This window comes from Hipposideros armiger, unplaced genomic scaffold (assembly GCF_001890085.2).
Source record: "Hipposideros armiger isolate ML-2016 unplaced genomic scaffold, ASM189008v1 scaffold_212, whole genome shotgun sequence".
Classification (NCBI taxonomy): Eukaryota; Metazoa; Chordata; class Mammalia; order Chiroptera; family Hipposideridae; genus Hipposideros; species Hipposideros armiger.
The window spans coordinates 1,897,141-1,911,820 of record NW_017731562.1 but is presented as its reverse complement, the minus strand read 5'-3'; the positions used below and the strand labels follow the sequence as shown (position 1 = coordinate 1,911,820).

The window sequence follows — 14,680 nt, the reverse complement described above, 5'->3', positions numbered from 1 at the left end:
AGATTTTTTAAAAATAAATTGCAAACTAGCTTATCTTAGCTTTTATCCCTGATATAACCCAAAACCTGTGTTTTCTTTTGTGATGAAATCCAGATGTTCCAGGACCTCCTTTGAATGTAACCATCACTGATGTGAATAGATTTGGTGTCTCACTGACATGGGAACCACCCGAGTATGATGGAGGTGCTGAGATCACAAATTATGTCATTGAGTTAAGGGACAAGACTTCTATCAGATGGGACACTGCCATGACAGTAAGAGCTGAAGACCTGTCTGCAACTGTCACTGATGTGGTGGAAGGACAGGAGTACAGTTTCCGGGTCAGAGCACAAAACAGAATTGGAGTTGGAAAACCAAGTACAGCCACACCCTTTGTCAAAGTTGCTGATCCAATCGGTAAGCCCACCAAAAAAGTAAATAACTCCTTTATGAAATGCAGAAACTAAGCTTATCAATTAAAATAAATCAAATTAAAGTTAATAAAAAAGGTAGAACATCAGAAAAATTTGAAAATAATAAAAATATAGACTGTGCCTACTACTTTTGTTCATTGAATTCAGTAAATATGGTATTTTAATGAGGGTGATAGAAATGATTACAAGCATTGTCTTAATAAATCATCACTGAACCAAATGGTATGCTCCACCTCTTTCTTCCACTTCAGAGAGACCAAGTCCTCCTGTGAACCTAAATTCCTCAGAGCAGACTCAGTCATCAGTTCAGCTCACATGGGAACCTCCTCTGAAAGACGGGGGAAGCCCAATCTTGGGCTATATAATAGAACGACGTGAAGAGGGAAAAGATAACTGGATTCGTTGCAATATGAAACTGGTCCCTGAACTGACATACAAGGTAGGACATTTGCATCTAAAAAAAACATTCAGTGTATGATCATGGACTTGAACATACATATTTTTTTACAACTATTGATTCATAATTTTAGGTTACTGGATTACATAAAGGAAATAAATATTTATATCGAGTATCTGCAGAAAATGAAGCTGGTGTTTCAGATCCATCTGAAATTCTTGGTCCTCTCACTGCTGATGATACCTTTGGTAAAAGAACATTTTGTTTTTAGATTTGGGAATAGCCCACGGCTACTTTGGGGTACCAGGGACTTAAATATAGTACCAGCAACTCATTGATTTTTCTTCTTGGTAGTTGAACCAACAATGGATTTGAGTGCATTTAAAGATGGTCTGGAAATTATGGTCCCAAATCCTATCAAGATCCTGGTTCCAAGTACAGGCTATCCAAGGCCAACTGCCACCTGGTCTTTTGGAGATAAAGTACTAGAAGCAGGAGACCGTGTGAAAATGAAAACCTTATCTGCCTATGCCGAACTTGTGATTTCTCCAAGTGAACGTCCAGACAAGGGCATTTATACACTGAAACTGGAAAACCCTGTGAAAGCGATTTCTGGGGAAATTGATGTCAATGTAATTGGTAAGGAACTAAACTTTTCTTAGCTAAAGTGATTTGACAGCACAAACAAACATTGGTTCAAGCTATTAATGATATTGACCTCTGACTGCATTTATTCAGCTCCCCCAAGTGCACCCAAAGAACTGAAATTTGGTGACATAACCAAGGACTCAGTACATTTGACTTGGGAACCTCCAGATGATGATGGAGGAAGTCCATTAACTGGATACGTTGTTGAAAAGCGAGAAGTCAGCCGGAAAACATGGACTAAAGTGAGTTTTGAACAGCAATGTACCAACTCCATAAAAAGAGAGTGAGGAGATCCCAGAATTCTGGAATGTCACGCAGAGTTTGTTTTTACCTTTACCTTGCTGAAAAAGTACCAAAAACTTTTTTAAATGCATTTATGCTAATGCTCCCTGAGGTAGTTCAACCAACATTTGATACAATTGCCTCATTTTGTGAGCCTTACCAAATTTTCAGCTACATTTGTTAAAAAAAAAAAAGTAAAAAACCTTAATGACTTACTTGGTACCTAATAATTACCCCATATGCCCTATTAAGCTATAAGCAATTCTAAGGACATTAAGTACTTAACTCCCTGGTGGTCATATTTCTTCCCATGCCACCAGATTACCTTAGTTGGCCCTAAGCTGCCATTTTCTTCTCCCTAGTTTATATTCATTACTATTTTTACCTTGATTTAAAATTATATTCCTAGTAACCAAGCCGGTAGAAAGAATCAACACCTTATTTGCCACCTTTTTAATATGTACAAACTATGAAACAGTTTCACCTTATATTAAGGGTCAAATATTATGTCTTTTCCCTAATGTGAAATTAATAATCTTTAGCATTCAAAACAACTTCTATTTGTATCCCTGCTCATGGTAAAAATCTTTTGACTTGGTCAACGGGTTTTTGGGAAACAACTAACTAACTGTATTTCTTTGTCCCAGGTTATGGACTTTGTGACTGACTTAGAATTCACAGTCCCTGATCTTGTTCAAGGAAAAGAATATTTATTTAAAGTCTGTGCTCGTAACAAGTGTGGTCCTGGAGAACCTGCATATGTTGATGAACCTGTAAATATGTCAGCTCCTGCAAGTGAGTACATTGTTGATGATTTCTCACCTAGCCTCTTGTTGCCTATATTTGCTTTTAGACCTAGAGTTGAAATTATGAGGAAAAGGCACAGGTTGGCAATATGAAGATTCCATAGGTGGCCTATCTAAGACTCTCTCTCTCTCTTTAAAATGTTGTAGCGGTTCCTGACCCACCAGAGAATCTTAAATGGAGAGATCGAACAGCCAAGAGCATCTTCCTAACATGGGATCCACCTAAATATGATGGTGGTTCACGCATCAAAGGATATATAGTTGAAAAATGTCCACGTGGTTCTGATCGATGGGTCGCCTGTGGAGAACCAGTTGCAGAAACAAAGTATGTAATTATTTGGCACAAGAGTAAATGTTTACTCTTATGCACTAAAATGAGCTTCCTTTTGGAAAATCTAAATGTTAGGGGTTTTTCATTGAGGATTTTCCTGGTGTGCCTGCGTGATTTTAAAAAGTGCTGCTGAACTTAACCCGTACTCAAGGTTTTCATTAGTTCCAATATTGAAGAATCTAGAATTTAAAGAATGTTGTTATACCAGAGGTGTGAATTTGGGAAACATTATAAATACCACACAGTGGAACAGATTATATGCATTGCAGTAAAATATCCTACTTTGTTTTCTGACAGAATGGAAGTAACAGGTCTTGAAGAAGGCAAATGGTATGCCTACCGTGTTAAGGCCTTGAACAGGCAAGGTGCTAGCAAACCAAGCAAACCCACAGATGATATCCAGGCTGTGGACACACAGGGTATTTATTTTTTAATTTTGTTTTTATGAACCAGGCCTCTGACTTTAATTCTTTTTGAAGTTACTAATATCGCAAATAATCTTTTCCCCATACAGAGGCTCCAGAAGTTTTCCTCGACGTGAAGCTCCTTGCTGGTCTCACTGTAAAAGCAGGAACTAAGATTGAACTTCCGGCCACTGTAACTGGAAAACCTGAACCTAAGATAACTTGGACGAAGGCCGATTTGCTTCTGAGGCAGGACAAAAGAATCACCATTGAAAATGTTCCTCAAAAATCTACAGTGACTATCGTTGATAGTAAGAGAACTGACACTGGCACATACATCATCGAGGCAGTGAACGTCTGTGGTCGGGCCACTGCTGTGGTAGAAGTGAACGTCTTAGGTAAGGAAGGCTCTCATTTTAACATTAGGCAAACTCATTTCAGCTAATTTTTAAAAGAAAACATTTTTTTTAACGTTTTTCTTTTCCTGCACATGTAATGTCATCCACAGATAAACCCGGACCACCAGCTGCTTTTGACATCACAGATGTGACCAATGAGTCATGTCTTCTAACGTGGAACCCGCCACGAGATGATGGTGGATCTAAAATCACAAACTATGTTGTGGAGAGAAAAGCGACAGACAGTGAAGTCTGGCACAAGCTCTCGTCAACTGTCAAGGATACAAACTTCAAGGCAACCAAATTAACACCCAATAAAGAATACATCTTTAGAGTTGCCGCAGAAAATATGTACGGTGTTGGCGAGCCAGTTCAGGCCTCTCCAATAACAGCCAAATATCAGTTTGGTAAGTTTCTCATTAATCAATTGGCAAAAAAATTAAATTAAATTAAAAAAGGATGCTTGTGTCAAACTTGGATTTAGGTGTCATATGGATTTAGATGTCATGTTTATATATAGGGCATATAACACTTACATCATTATCTTGTCTATAGATCCACCTGGACCTCCAACTCGCCTAGAACCTTCTGATATCACTAAAGATGCAGTGACTCTCACATGGTGTGAGCCAGATGATGATGGTGGCAGCCCAATCACCGGATACTGGGTTGAAAGATTAGATCCTGATACTGATAAATGGGTTAAATGCAATAAGATGCCAATAAAGGACACAACATACAGGTATGCCCCAAATCCCCACCAAAATGTTAAACAAAATAGCGTATAAAAATTTTCATTCTTTGGTATTCCTTTTGATTATATGTGATTATATATTACTACAAAATTTTAATTATTTTTACTTATATTCCCTACTAACACATAATTTCAAAAATGGTATGTGCCATGCAAGGACACATTTCTTAACTTACTATAAAATATAAAATTTCCAGAAGTTTCAAAGTGTTTGATTTTCCAGTATGTTATGATAATGATCATTATAATAGTATTATAATTAGGTAGGTACATTTAGCCAAATCTAAAGTGTGTGATAGTAAAAAGGCAATTTTAAATTTATATTGAAATATTTTCAGTTAAATTTCTGAATAAGCTTTTCACAATTTAAATAAATTATCCTCTTCTATATAAAATAAATAGAGGTTCCTGCTGCTTATCATGATATTCAACTGGCACTTTGTTCCCAATTCAGAGTAAAAGGTCTCACCAATAAGAAAAAGTACAGATTCCGCGTGTTGGCTGAAAATCTTGCTGGACCTGGAAAACCAAGTAGATCGACTGAACCAATATTAATAAAGGATCCCATAGGTATTATTTATATATTTTGTGTGATGACTTTGAAGCTTATATTACCTCCTTTTTGACAAAACCTGAATAATGACTTCACTTTATTGGCTTGCAGATCCTCCATGGCCCCCTGGAAAACCAACTGTGAAAGATGTAGGCAAAACATCATTAGTATTGAGTTGGACAAAGCCAGAACACGATGGAGGAGCAAAGATTGAGTCTTACATCATTGAAATGCTAAAGACTGGAACAGACGACTGGGTCCGAGTGGCTGAAGGAGTTCCCACCACTCAACATCTGCTCCCTGGGCTCATGGAAGGGCAGGAATACTCATTCCGCGTTCGAGCTGTGAACAAGGCCGGGGAAAGCGAACCCAGTGAACCCAGTGACCCTGTACTTTGCCGGGAGAAGCTATGTAAGTCGCTCCTGATGTTTAGGATATACACATCCTTCTCGAGTACATCTGAGAACTGCAATATGAGAAAATATGAAAAACTCATTACTAGATTACTTCATTTTTGTGATAAGATTTCCTAATGATTACTAGAGAATTTAGGAAAAACTGAATCTTGGACAATAAAAAATTGAATTTGTTTTTATCCTTCTTCAGATCCGCCATCACCACCTCGCTGGCTTGAAGTTATTAATATCACAAAAAATACAGCAGACCTAAAGTGGACAGTCCCTGAGAAAGATGGAGGGTCCCCCATCACCAACTACATCGTGGAAAAGAGAGACGTGCGGCGAAAAGGCTGGCAAACAGTGGACACAACTGTCAAGGACACCAAGTGCACTGTCACCCCACTGACTGAGGGCGCTTTGTATGTGTTCCGAGTTGCTGCAGAAAATGCCATAGGACAAAGTGACTACTGTGAAATCGAGGACTCCGTCCTGGCCAAAGACACCTTTAGTATGCTTTCTAACTTAATCTCTATGACATCATTTGTAGTGAACTATCACTGTTTCCTCTGGTTTTTCTAATCATTGAATATTTTGTTTTTAGCTACCCCTGGACCACCCTATGCTCTAACAGTTGTTGATGTGACAAAACGACATGTTGACCTGAAGTGGGAACCACCTAAAAATGATGGTGGAAGACCAATACAGAGGTAGAATTTTAATTAATGCATCAAGAGTAATTTACACACAGCTGAAAATTTTTAACTTTGTTGTTTCCATAATGCTAATGAGATGTTTTGTTATTTCCATAGATATATCATTGAGAAGAAAGAAAAGTTAGGTACCCGTTGGGTGAAAGCTGGAAAGACCTCAGGCCCCGACTGTAACTTCAGAGTAACTGATGTCATTGAAGGCACAGAGGTCCAGTTTCAGGTTCGTGCAGAAAATGAAGCTGGAGTTGGTCACCCAAGTGAACCCACAGAAATCCTGTCAATTGAAGATCCAACAAGTAAGTAGTGCTGACTATACAAAGGATATTGTCTAGCGTTTAATGATGAGATGGTGGATGTGAATGTTTCACCCTTTTTTCAGGTCCTCCTTCACCTCCCCTTGACCTGCATGTGACTGATGCTGGGAGAAAGCACATTGACATTGCTTGGAAGCCTCCTGAGAAAAATGGCGGAAGTCCTATTATAGGATACCATGTTGAAATGTGCCCAGTAGGCACTGAGAAATGGATGCGAGTTAATTCTCGCCCAATAAAAGACTTGAAATTCAAGGTTGAGGAAGGTATCATCCCTGACAAGGAGTACGTGCTGAGAGTGAGAGCTGTCAATGCTGTTGGTGTCAGTGAGCCATCTGAAATCTCTGAAAATGTGGTTGCCAAAGACCCAGACTGTAAGAACACAGTTTCCTTTATAATTAATAAAACAGGCTTTACTTATGCATTGCCTTTGCTGTACTCTTTTTTCCTCTTTTGGATTATGTCTTACAGGCAAGCCAACAATTGATCTGGAGACACATGACATTATTGTTATTGAAGGTGAAAAATTAAGCATTCCTGTTCCGTTCAGAGCTGTCCCTGTTCCAACCGTTAGTTGGCATAAAGATGGCAAAGAAGTTAAAGCAAGTGATAGATTAACAATGAAGAGCGATCACATCTCTGCACACCTCGAAGTTCCCAAGAGTGTCCATGCAGATGCTGGTGTTTACACCATTACACTGGAGAATAAGCTCGGCTCAGCAACTGCCTCAATCAATGTCAAAGTCATAGGTAATCATTCTTTGATGAAACACTGGACATTCTTCATGTGCTGGGAAAATTAGTTAACTTTGCAGTGTTAATATAAATGGCTTCATGAGTTGGTCATTAGGATATTAAATGTACTTTCAGATTATTTCTTCCAATATGAGAGGCAAAACACCAGTAAAGAGATGAAATTGGTAGTTAAACTCTGATTAGACTAAATTACTTCTGTAGTAATTATCTGCATATGAGGTACTAATTTAAATGAAAGATATAACATACCAAAATATGTTAAAATAACAAATACTTCTTTATTACTTGTATTTGCATTTTTCCATAGTGTTCTTAACCAGGGGTAGTAATATTTTCTGCCCCCTTCTCCCACACACACAGACGGTATTTGGCAATTTGGGGCTCTATTTTTTTCTTTGAACAAAGACTCAGGGGGAGCTACTGACAGTTAGTAGTTGGGAGCCAAGGATACTAAATGGCCTGCAGTGTAAGGGACACTCCTGAACATCAAAGATTGTCCCACTCAAAATGTGAATAGTCCCCATTAGAGAAAGAGTGTGCTAGTAATATGCTGAATTTTCAGATTACAATAATAATTATCAATTTATTTCTAATAGGCCTACCTGGACCATGCAAAGATATTAAAGCAAGTGACGTGACCAAGAGTTCTTGTAAATTAACCTGGGAACCTCCAGAATATGATGGTGGGAGCCCAATTCTTCATTATGTCCTGGAACGCAGAGAAGCTGGGAGAAGGACATATATACCAGTCATGTCTGGCGAGAATAAGCTATCTTGGAATGTAAAAGATCTCATACCAAATGGTGAATACTTCTTCCGTGTAAAAGCTGTCAACAAGATTGGTGGAGGAGAATATATTGAACTGAAAAATCCAGTCATTGCTCAAGATCCAAAGCGTAAGTTTGGGCATGAGTGTAAAATAGTAGGAATAAATATGCAATTTATTTTAAGAAGATGGGCTTCTCTATATTAACAGCTTTTTTTCTTGCTCTTCAGAGCCCCCTGATCCGCCTATAGATGTTGAGGTTCATAATCCTACAGCTGAGGCAATGACCATTACATGGAAGCCTCCTTTGTACGATGGAGGGAGCAAGATAATGGGTTACATCATAGAGAAGATTGCTAAAGGTGAAGACAGATGGAAGAGATGCAATGAACACCTGGTACCAGTCCTGACCTACACAGCAAAAGGACTTAAAGAGGGAAAGGAATACCAGTTCCGTGTGCGAGCAGAAAATGCTGCTGGTATTGGTGAACCTTCTCGGGCCACTCCTCCAACCAAAGCTGTAGATCCTATTGGTAAGTTTTGTTTAAAGGGGTTGGCATTTTCCCATTTGAAAATAAATGAGAATAATGTTTTGTCAGATGTATTAATCAGAATTGAAAGCAAATATTGTTTTTAATCATTACAGATGCCCCAAAAGTCATTATGAGAACAAGCCTAGAAGTGAAACGAGGTGATGAAATAGCACTTGATGCAACCATTTCTGGGTCACCTTACCCAACTATTACATGGCTAAAGGATGACCAAGTTATTACACCAGAGGAAATGAAGAAGCGAGTAGCACCCACAGTTAGAAGGAAGAAGGGTGAAGTTCAAGAAGAAGAACCATTTGTCCTGCCTCTGACGGAGCGGTTGAGTACTGACAGCAGTAAAAAAGGAGAAGCTCAGTTACGCATCCGAGATTCTGTCCGACCTGACCATGGCGTGTATATAATCAAAGCTGAAAATGACCATGGTATCGCAAAAGCTCCTTGTACTGTCAGTGTGCTGGGTAAGTAGTTAAAACTACTCTTCCCAATATAAGAGTTTTGGTAAAACAAAAATAAAAAGTTTTGAGGGGAGTTAAAAGAAGTAAAAAATAGATTCAGCAAGGTATCCTCAGTCCCATTTTCTTCTCCTGGCTATATAAGGGAAATCAACTGACCTTGTTATTCATTAGCTCATGTGATAAAAAGATATACAGAAGTTTATGTCAAAGGAGCATACTAACATTTACATTTTCTGCTGCAACTATTTCTACATGTTTTTAACCACTGCTCTCTTTTGAAATATTAGATACACCAGGACCACCAATAAACTTTGTATTTGAAGATATTAGAAAGAACTCAGTCCTCTGCAAATGGGAACCACCCCTTGATGATGGTGGCAGTGAAATTATAAACTACACCTTAGAAAAGAAAGACAAAGCAAAACCTGACTCAGAATGGATTGTTATCACTTCAACACTTAGACATTGCAAATATTCAGTGACAAAGCTGATTGAAGGAAAAGAGTACCTCTTCCGTGTAAGAGCTGAAAATAGGTTTGGGCCTGGACCACCATGTGTTTCAAAGCCACTTACAGCTAAAGATCCATTTGGTAAGATTTCTTTAACATCTAAACTTTGTCTTTTTATCATCTGTGTTGGTATATGCATTATCACAGTTTGTGAACTTGAATTTTATGTCATACTAGGGAATTAATTGAAATAATGCTATTTTATTTTTACCAGAACCACCTGATGCACCTGATAAGCCCATTGTGGAAGATGTTACCAAGAACAGTATGCTAGTGAAATGGAATGAACCAAAGGATAATGGAAGCCCCATCTTGGGTTACTGGCTTGAAAAACGTGAGGTTAATAGTACACATTGGTCTCGTGTCAACAGAAACCTTCTGAATGCTTTGAAGACCAATGTAGAAGGCCTGTTAGAAGGACTCACCTATGTCTTCAGAGTATGTGCTGAAAATGCAGCTGGACCTGGAAAGTTCAGCCCTCCTTCTGATCCCCAAACAGCACATGATCCAATCTGTAAGTAATTCCTAAGATGAAACTGGGGCACAGCATGGTGATTATAATTAACAGTATTGTGTTATATACTTGCAAGTTGTTAAGAGAGTAAACTAATGTTATGTCTACAAAAAAAAATGGTAATTATGTAAGGGGATGGAGGTGTTAACTAACCTTATTGTAGTGGTAGTCATTTCACAATATATACGTATATCAAATCATCAGGTTGTACACCTTAAACCTACATATTTATATGTCAATAATATTCAATAAAGTTGGAAAAATCAAACAAAATATTAGCAATGACTATGGCCATATATGTTGAGGTTACAATGTAAAGTTTTAAACATATATATATATATATATATATATATATAAAACTTAATAGCTTCACAAAACAGCATTTACCCATATTACACATACAATGCACCATGAAAAAAAAGAAAGCGGTATAGATCAGCTACCGTACATTTTGACACCATCAGTGAGTTTTGATTTGTATGTCTGTATTCATTCTAGCTCCACCTGGGCCACCTATCCCAAGAGTCACTGACACAAGCTCTACCACTATTGAATTACAATGGGAACCCCCAGCTTTCACTGGCGGTGGGGAAATTGTTGGCTACTTTGTTGATAAGCAGCTGGTTGGCACAAATGAATGGTCACGCTGCACAGAGAAGATGATCAAGGTCCGTCAGTACACTGTCAAAGAAATCCGAGAGGGTGCCGATTACAAACTTCGAGTGAGCGCCGTCAATATCGCCGGAGAAGGACCACCTGGAGAAACAGAATCTGTTACTGTGGCAGAACCACAAGGTACTTAACAGTTATATGATAAAGATTATGGATATTTTCCCAGGATGAGATTTTTTTTTTCATCTTTCTTGGGCTAACATATGACTGTTCTCTTTCAACAGAGCCTCCATCTGTGGAACTAGATGTTTCTGTCAAGGGTGGAATACAAATAATGGCTGGGAAGACTCTTAGAATTCCAGCTGTGGTAACTGGCCGTCCAGTACCCACAAAAGTATGGACTATAGAAGAAGGAGAACTGGACAAAGACCGTGTTGTAATAGAGAACGTTGGAACCAAATCTGAGCTAGTCATCAAGGCTGCACTGAGAAAAGATCATGGCAGATATATAATTACAGCTACCAATAACTGTGGTTCCAAATTTGCGGCAGCCAGGGTAGAAGTTTTTGGTAAGGAATGTTATGTAGCTTTTCATAGGGTTTTCTAAGTGATGCTATTTTATTACATTGATTTTTTTTTTGGTTGTTTTATTTTTCAGATGTCCCTGGTCCAGTTCTTGACTTAAAACCTGTTGTAACAAACAGAAAGATGTGTCTACTTAACTGGTCTGATCCAGCAGATGATGGAGGAAGTGAACTCACAGGCTTTATTATTGAAAGAAAAGATGCCAAGATGCACACTTGGAGACAACCAATAGAGACTGAGAGATCTAAATGTGACATCACAGGTCTCCTTGAGGGACAAGAATATAAGTTCCGTGTGATTGCCAAGAACAAGTTTGGCTGTGGCCCTCCTGTTGAAATAGGACCAATTCTTGCAGTTGATCCACTAGGTAAAAAAGAAAGTTTTCATTGTGCTTATGAAGTAAATACTATTTGCTTCTAGTTGTAGCATTTATTTATTAGCTTAATGGCTTCAAACTTCCAGTCTCAAGATCTATAGTTAGAGAGTAATTTGAAAGGTAAATCAAAAACTACTAGCAACTTGAAGAATATCGTATTTGCTATAATTTCAATATAATTTTTGGCTCACTGTAATTTTTGCACAAAACCAAGCAAAAAACTTGAATCTACTGGAGCTTAGCAATAACCTTAAAATAGTTTAGAAACATTACATCTTTGTAATAGAGTACACTGGAGTAATTAATTTAATAGTCTAGTAGTTCAAGAGAGTTCATTGATTTTGAAAGATTACAGGACAGATAGTACCTTAGGACAAATGCCTGAGTCTTCCTTAAGCCCTCATGCAGTCCCCACACTGGAAGGATATGGAGGCCCCAAACCATAAAGAGCCACCAAAGTATAAAAACCAACCAAAGGAAATCTCCTTGAGCAATATGAACAAGTATGAAAACCTAAAATCGCACATGCCTGGTAATGCTTACTGACGTCTCACCCAGGAAAGCAAAGTCTTTGAGAATGACCCATTCCCCAAGAGACTGAAGGAGTTATTCCTCCTGCACCACCACCACCAAAAGAAAAAAAAGAAAGAAAGAAAAGAAAAGCAATTACATCCTACACCACTGTAAGAGCTCATCTCCACAATAGCTCAAATTGTGCCAGAGCTGGGTTCCCACCGCAAAGCTCTGCTTCTGGTTGCAGTAGTAGTCAGTAAGAGTGGATTGGGTCCAGTTTCACCATTCAAAGCTTATCCTTTTGGTTTTGTCCTACGGGACAGCAAACTACAGCAGCATTGCGTAAATTCTCTTCCCGCCCCATTTTAAACCCACACTTGAAGCAACATGACTCAAAGTATGTTCAGCAGATGTATTCATTGTCTGTTAATAAAAGAGGAAATGCTGTGCTCTCAGCTGGTCATCCAAAGCAAAGCTTCACAACCTGCTCTCCTAGTTCATTAGGATTGGAAGCTTCCCCAGTGATAGAGCCAAAATATCTAAAATGCTAAATATAAAAAAAGCATGCCTGCCCTTTGATTTACTTTTAATTAAAAATCTTGACTCTCAAGTTTACTAAGAAAAATCCTGCCAATATGAATGCCTATACTTCTGATAACATGTTTTGAGAAGGATTTTAAAGATGGATGTTAGTTTATGCCAAACAGAAACCTATAATTCGCATAATTAATTTGAAGTGAGCTATTTTTTATATGAATATTTATTTCATGCTTGTCATTTCAACTTGCCTCTGGTTAAAGGTCCTCCAACGGCTCCTGAGAGGCTCACATATACAGAAAGGACAAAGTCCACTATCACCCTTGACTGGAAAGAGCCCCGCAGTGATGGTGGCAGCCGCATCCAAGGCTATATCATTGAAAAACGGCGTCATGACAAACCTGACTTTGAAAGAGTTAACAAGAGACTCTGCCCAACCACCTCTTTCCTGGTTGAAAATCTTGATGAGCACCAATTGTATGAGTTCCGTGTCAAAGCTGTCAATGAAATTGGTGAAAGTGAACCATCCCTACCTCTTAATGTGGTCATACAGGATGATGAAGGTGTGGAATCTGTACATCATAATTTTAATGCACTTTATAGTCTTGCCTTTATCTCATAGGTTGAGCAAACATCCTTATGACTTTGTTAATTTTTTTTCTCTTTCCCTTCTCTTTTCAGTGCCTCCAAATATTAAATTGCGCTTGTCTGTTCGAGGAGACACTATCAAAGTGAAGGCCGGAGAGCCTGTTAACATCCCCGCAGATGTGACAGGCCTTCCGATGCCTAAGATTGAGTGGTCCAAGAATGAAACTGTGATTGAAAAACCCACTGATACACTGAAGATAAGCAAGGAAGAAGTATCCCGAAGTGAGGCAAAGACTGAGCTTAGCATTCCCAAAGCCTTCCGGGAGGACAAAGGCACGTACACAATTACTGCCTCCAATCGCCTGGGCTCGGTGTTCCGAAATGTTCACGTTGAAGTATATGGTAAGTGACATGCTTTCTTATATTAAAATGAAATCCAGCGTCTGCTTAAGAATTGCCTTCTCAATCTCCCCTATTGGTTTCTTTCCAGATCGTCCATCCCCACCAAGAAATCTTGCTGTGACTGACATTAAAGCTGGATCTTGCTACTTGACATGGGATGCCCCTCTAGACAATGGTGGCAGTGAAATCACCCATTATATTATTGACAAACGTGATGCAAGTAGGAAGAAAACTGAATGGGAGGAAGTCACCAACAATGCTGTAGAGAAGAGATATGGGGTAAATGCTTTCAAACATTATATACATTAAAATAATAATAAACACCTGAATAGACACTATTCTAGCATAAGCTTGGAATTTAATGATTAAACTCAAAATTACACCCAAAAAGCTTTATTGTCGTTTTTAGCACCACACACATAAGGCCACTTAGTAAATACAATTATTTGATATACAGTCTCTTTTACTTGAGAGAACCACTATTAAGTGCAATAAATTTACATATTCTCATTTTAAAAGGCTTTCTTCATGTTTAAGTCTACATATTTTGAAACTCTATATTTGAGTTTATAGACTTATTTTTTTATAGTCTCTCCTACCAACACAACTAATTTTAAAATAAGTGAAAATCAACATAAGCATATTCGTTTTGAGAATTTACTATTCATTTGATTTCTAGATCTGGAAACTTATCCCCAATGGTCAGTATGAGTTCCGAATTAGGGCAGTGAATAAATATGGAACCAGTGATGAGTGCAAATCAGATAAAGTGGTTGTGCAAGATCCTTTTCGCCCTCCTGGACCTCCGGGAAAACCAAAAGTTTTGGAGCGCACCAAAGGATCAATGCTAGTGAGCTGGACTCCTCCTTTGGACAATGGCGGCTCTCCAATTACTGGCTACTGGCTGGAGAAGAGAGAAGAGGGAGGTGTCTACTGGTCACGTGTTAGCCGAGCACCGATAACCAAAGCGGGATTGAAAGGCGTGGAATTTAATGTTCCCCGTTTGATTGAAGGTGTTAAATACCAGTTCAGAGCAATGGCAATAAATGCAGCAGGAATTGGCCCTCCCAGTGAACCATCAGATCCAGCTGTTGCAGGAGACCCCATATGT

General features: G+C 38.6%; 1 protein-coding gene across 1 annotated transcript in view; it reads left to right on the top strand.

Annotated features, from left to right (window-relative positions):
• Positions 1–14,680, top strand: part of TTN (titin) — a 271,989-nt gene that overhangs the window by 180,440 nt on the left and 76,869 nt on the right. Inside the window, exons 204-233 of the mRNA XM_019654015.1 lie at positions 94–396; positions 665–852; positions 944–1,058; positions 1,165–1,449; positions 1,549–1,700; positions 2,388–2,535; positions 2,694–2,871; positions 3,175–3,296; positions 3,392–3,679; positions 3,790–4,086; positions 4,235–4,421; positions 4,888–5,003; positions 5,098–5,397; positions 5,593–5,892; positions 5,986–6,091; positions 6,194–6,390; positions 6,474–6,779; positions 6,877–7,155; positions 7,758–8,057; positions 8,158–8,460; positions 8,574–8,936; positions 9,221–9,523; positions 9,657–9,956; positions 10,455–10,751; positions 10,853–11,137; positions 11,227–11,520; positions 12,843–13,142; positions 13,261–13,569; positions 13,658–13,848; positions 14,249–14,678. Coding sequence (XP_019509560.1) covers positions 94–396; positions 665–852; positions 944–1,058; positions 1,165–1,449; positions 1,549–1,700; positions 2,388–2,535; positions 2,694–2,871; positions 3,175–3,296; positions 3,392–3,679; positions 3,790–4,086; positions 4,235–4,421; positions 4,888–5,003; positions 5,098–5,397; positions 5,593–5,892; positions 5,986–6,091; positions 6,194–6,390; positions 6,474–6,779; positions 6,877–7,155; positions 7,758–8,057; positions 8,158–8,460; positions 8,574–8,936; positions 9,221–9,523; positions 9,657–9,956; positions 10,455–10,751; positions 10,853–11,137; positions 11,227–11,520; positions 12,843–13,142; positions 13,261–13,569; positions 13,658–13,848; positions 14,249–14,678 — 7,542 coding nt within the window. The remainder of the gene's footprint in view (positions 1–93; positions 397–664; positions 853–943; positions 1,059–1,164; positions 1,450–1,548; positions 1,701–2,387; positions 2,536–2,693; positions 2,872–3,174; positions 3,297–3,391; positions 3,680–3,789; positions 4,087–4,234; positions 4,422–4,887; positions 5,004–5,097; positions 5,398–5,592; positions 5,893–5,985; positions 6,092–6,193; positions 6,391–6,473; positions 6,780–6,876; positions 7,156–7,757; positions 8,058–8,157; positions 8,461–8,573; positions 8,937–9,220; positions 9,524–9,656; positions 9,957–10,454; positions 10,752–10,852; positions 11,138–11,226; positions 11,521–12,842; positions 13,143–13,260; positions 13,570–13,657; positions 13,849–14,248; positions 14,679–14,680) is intronic.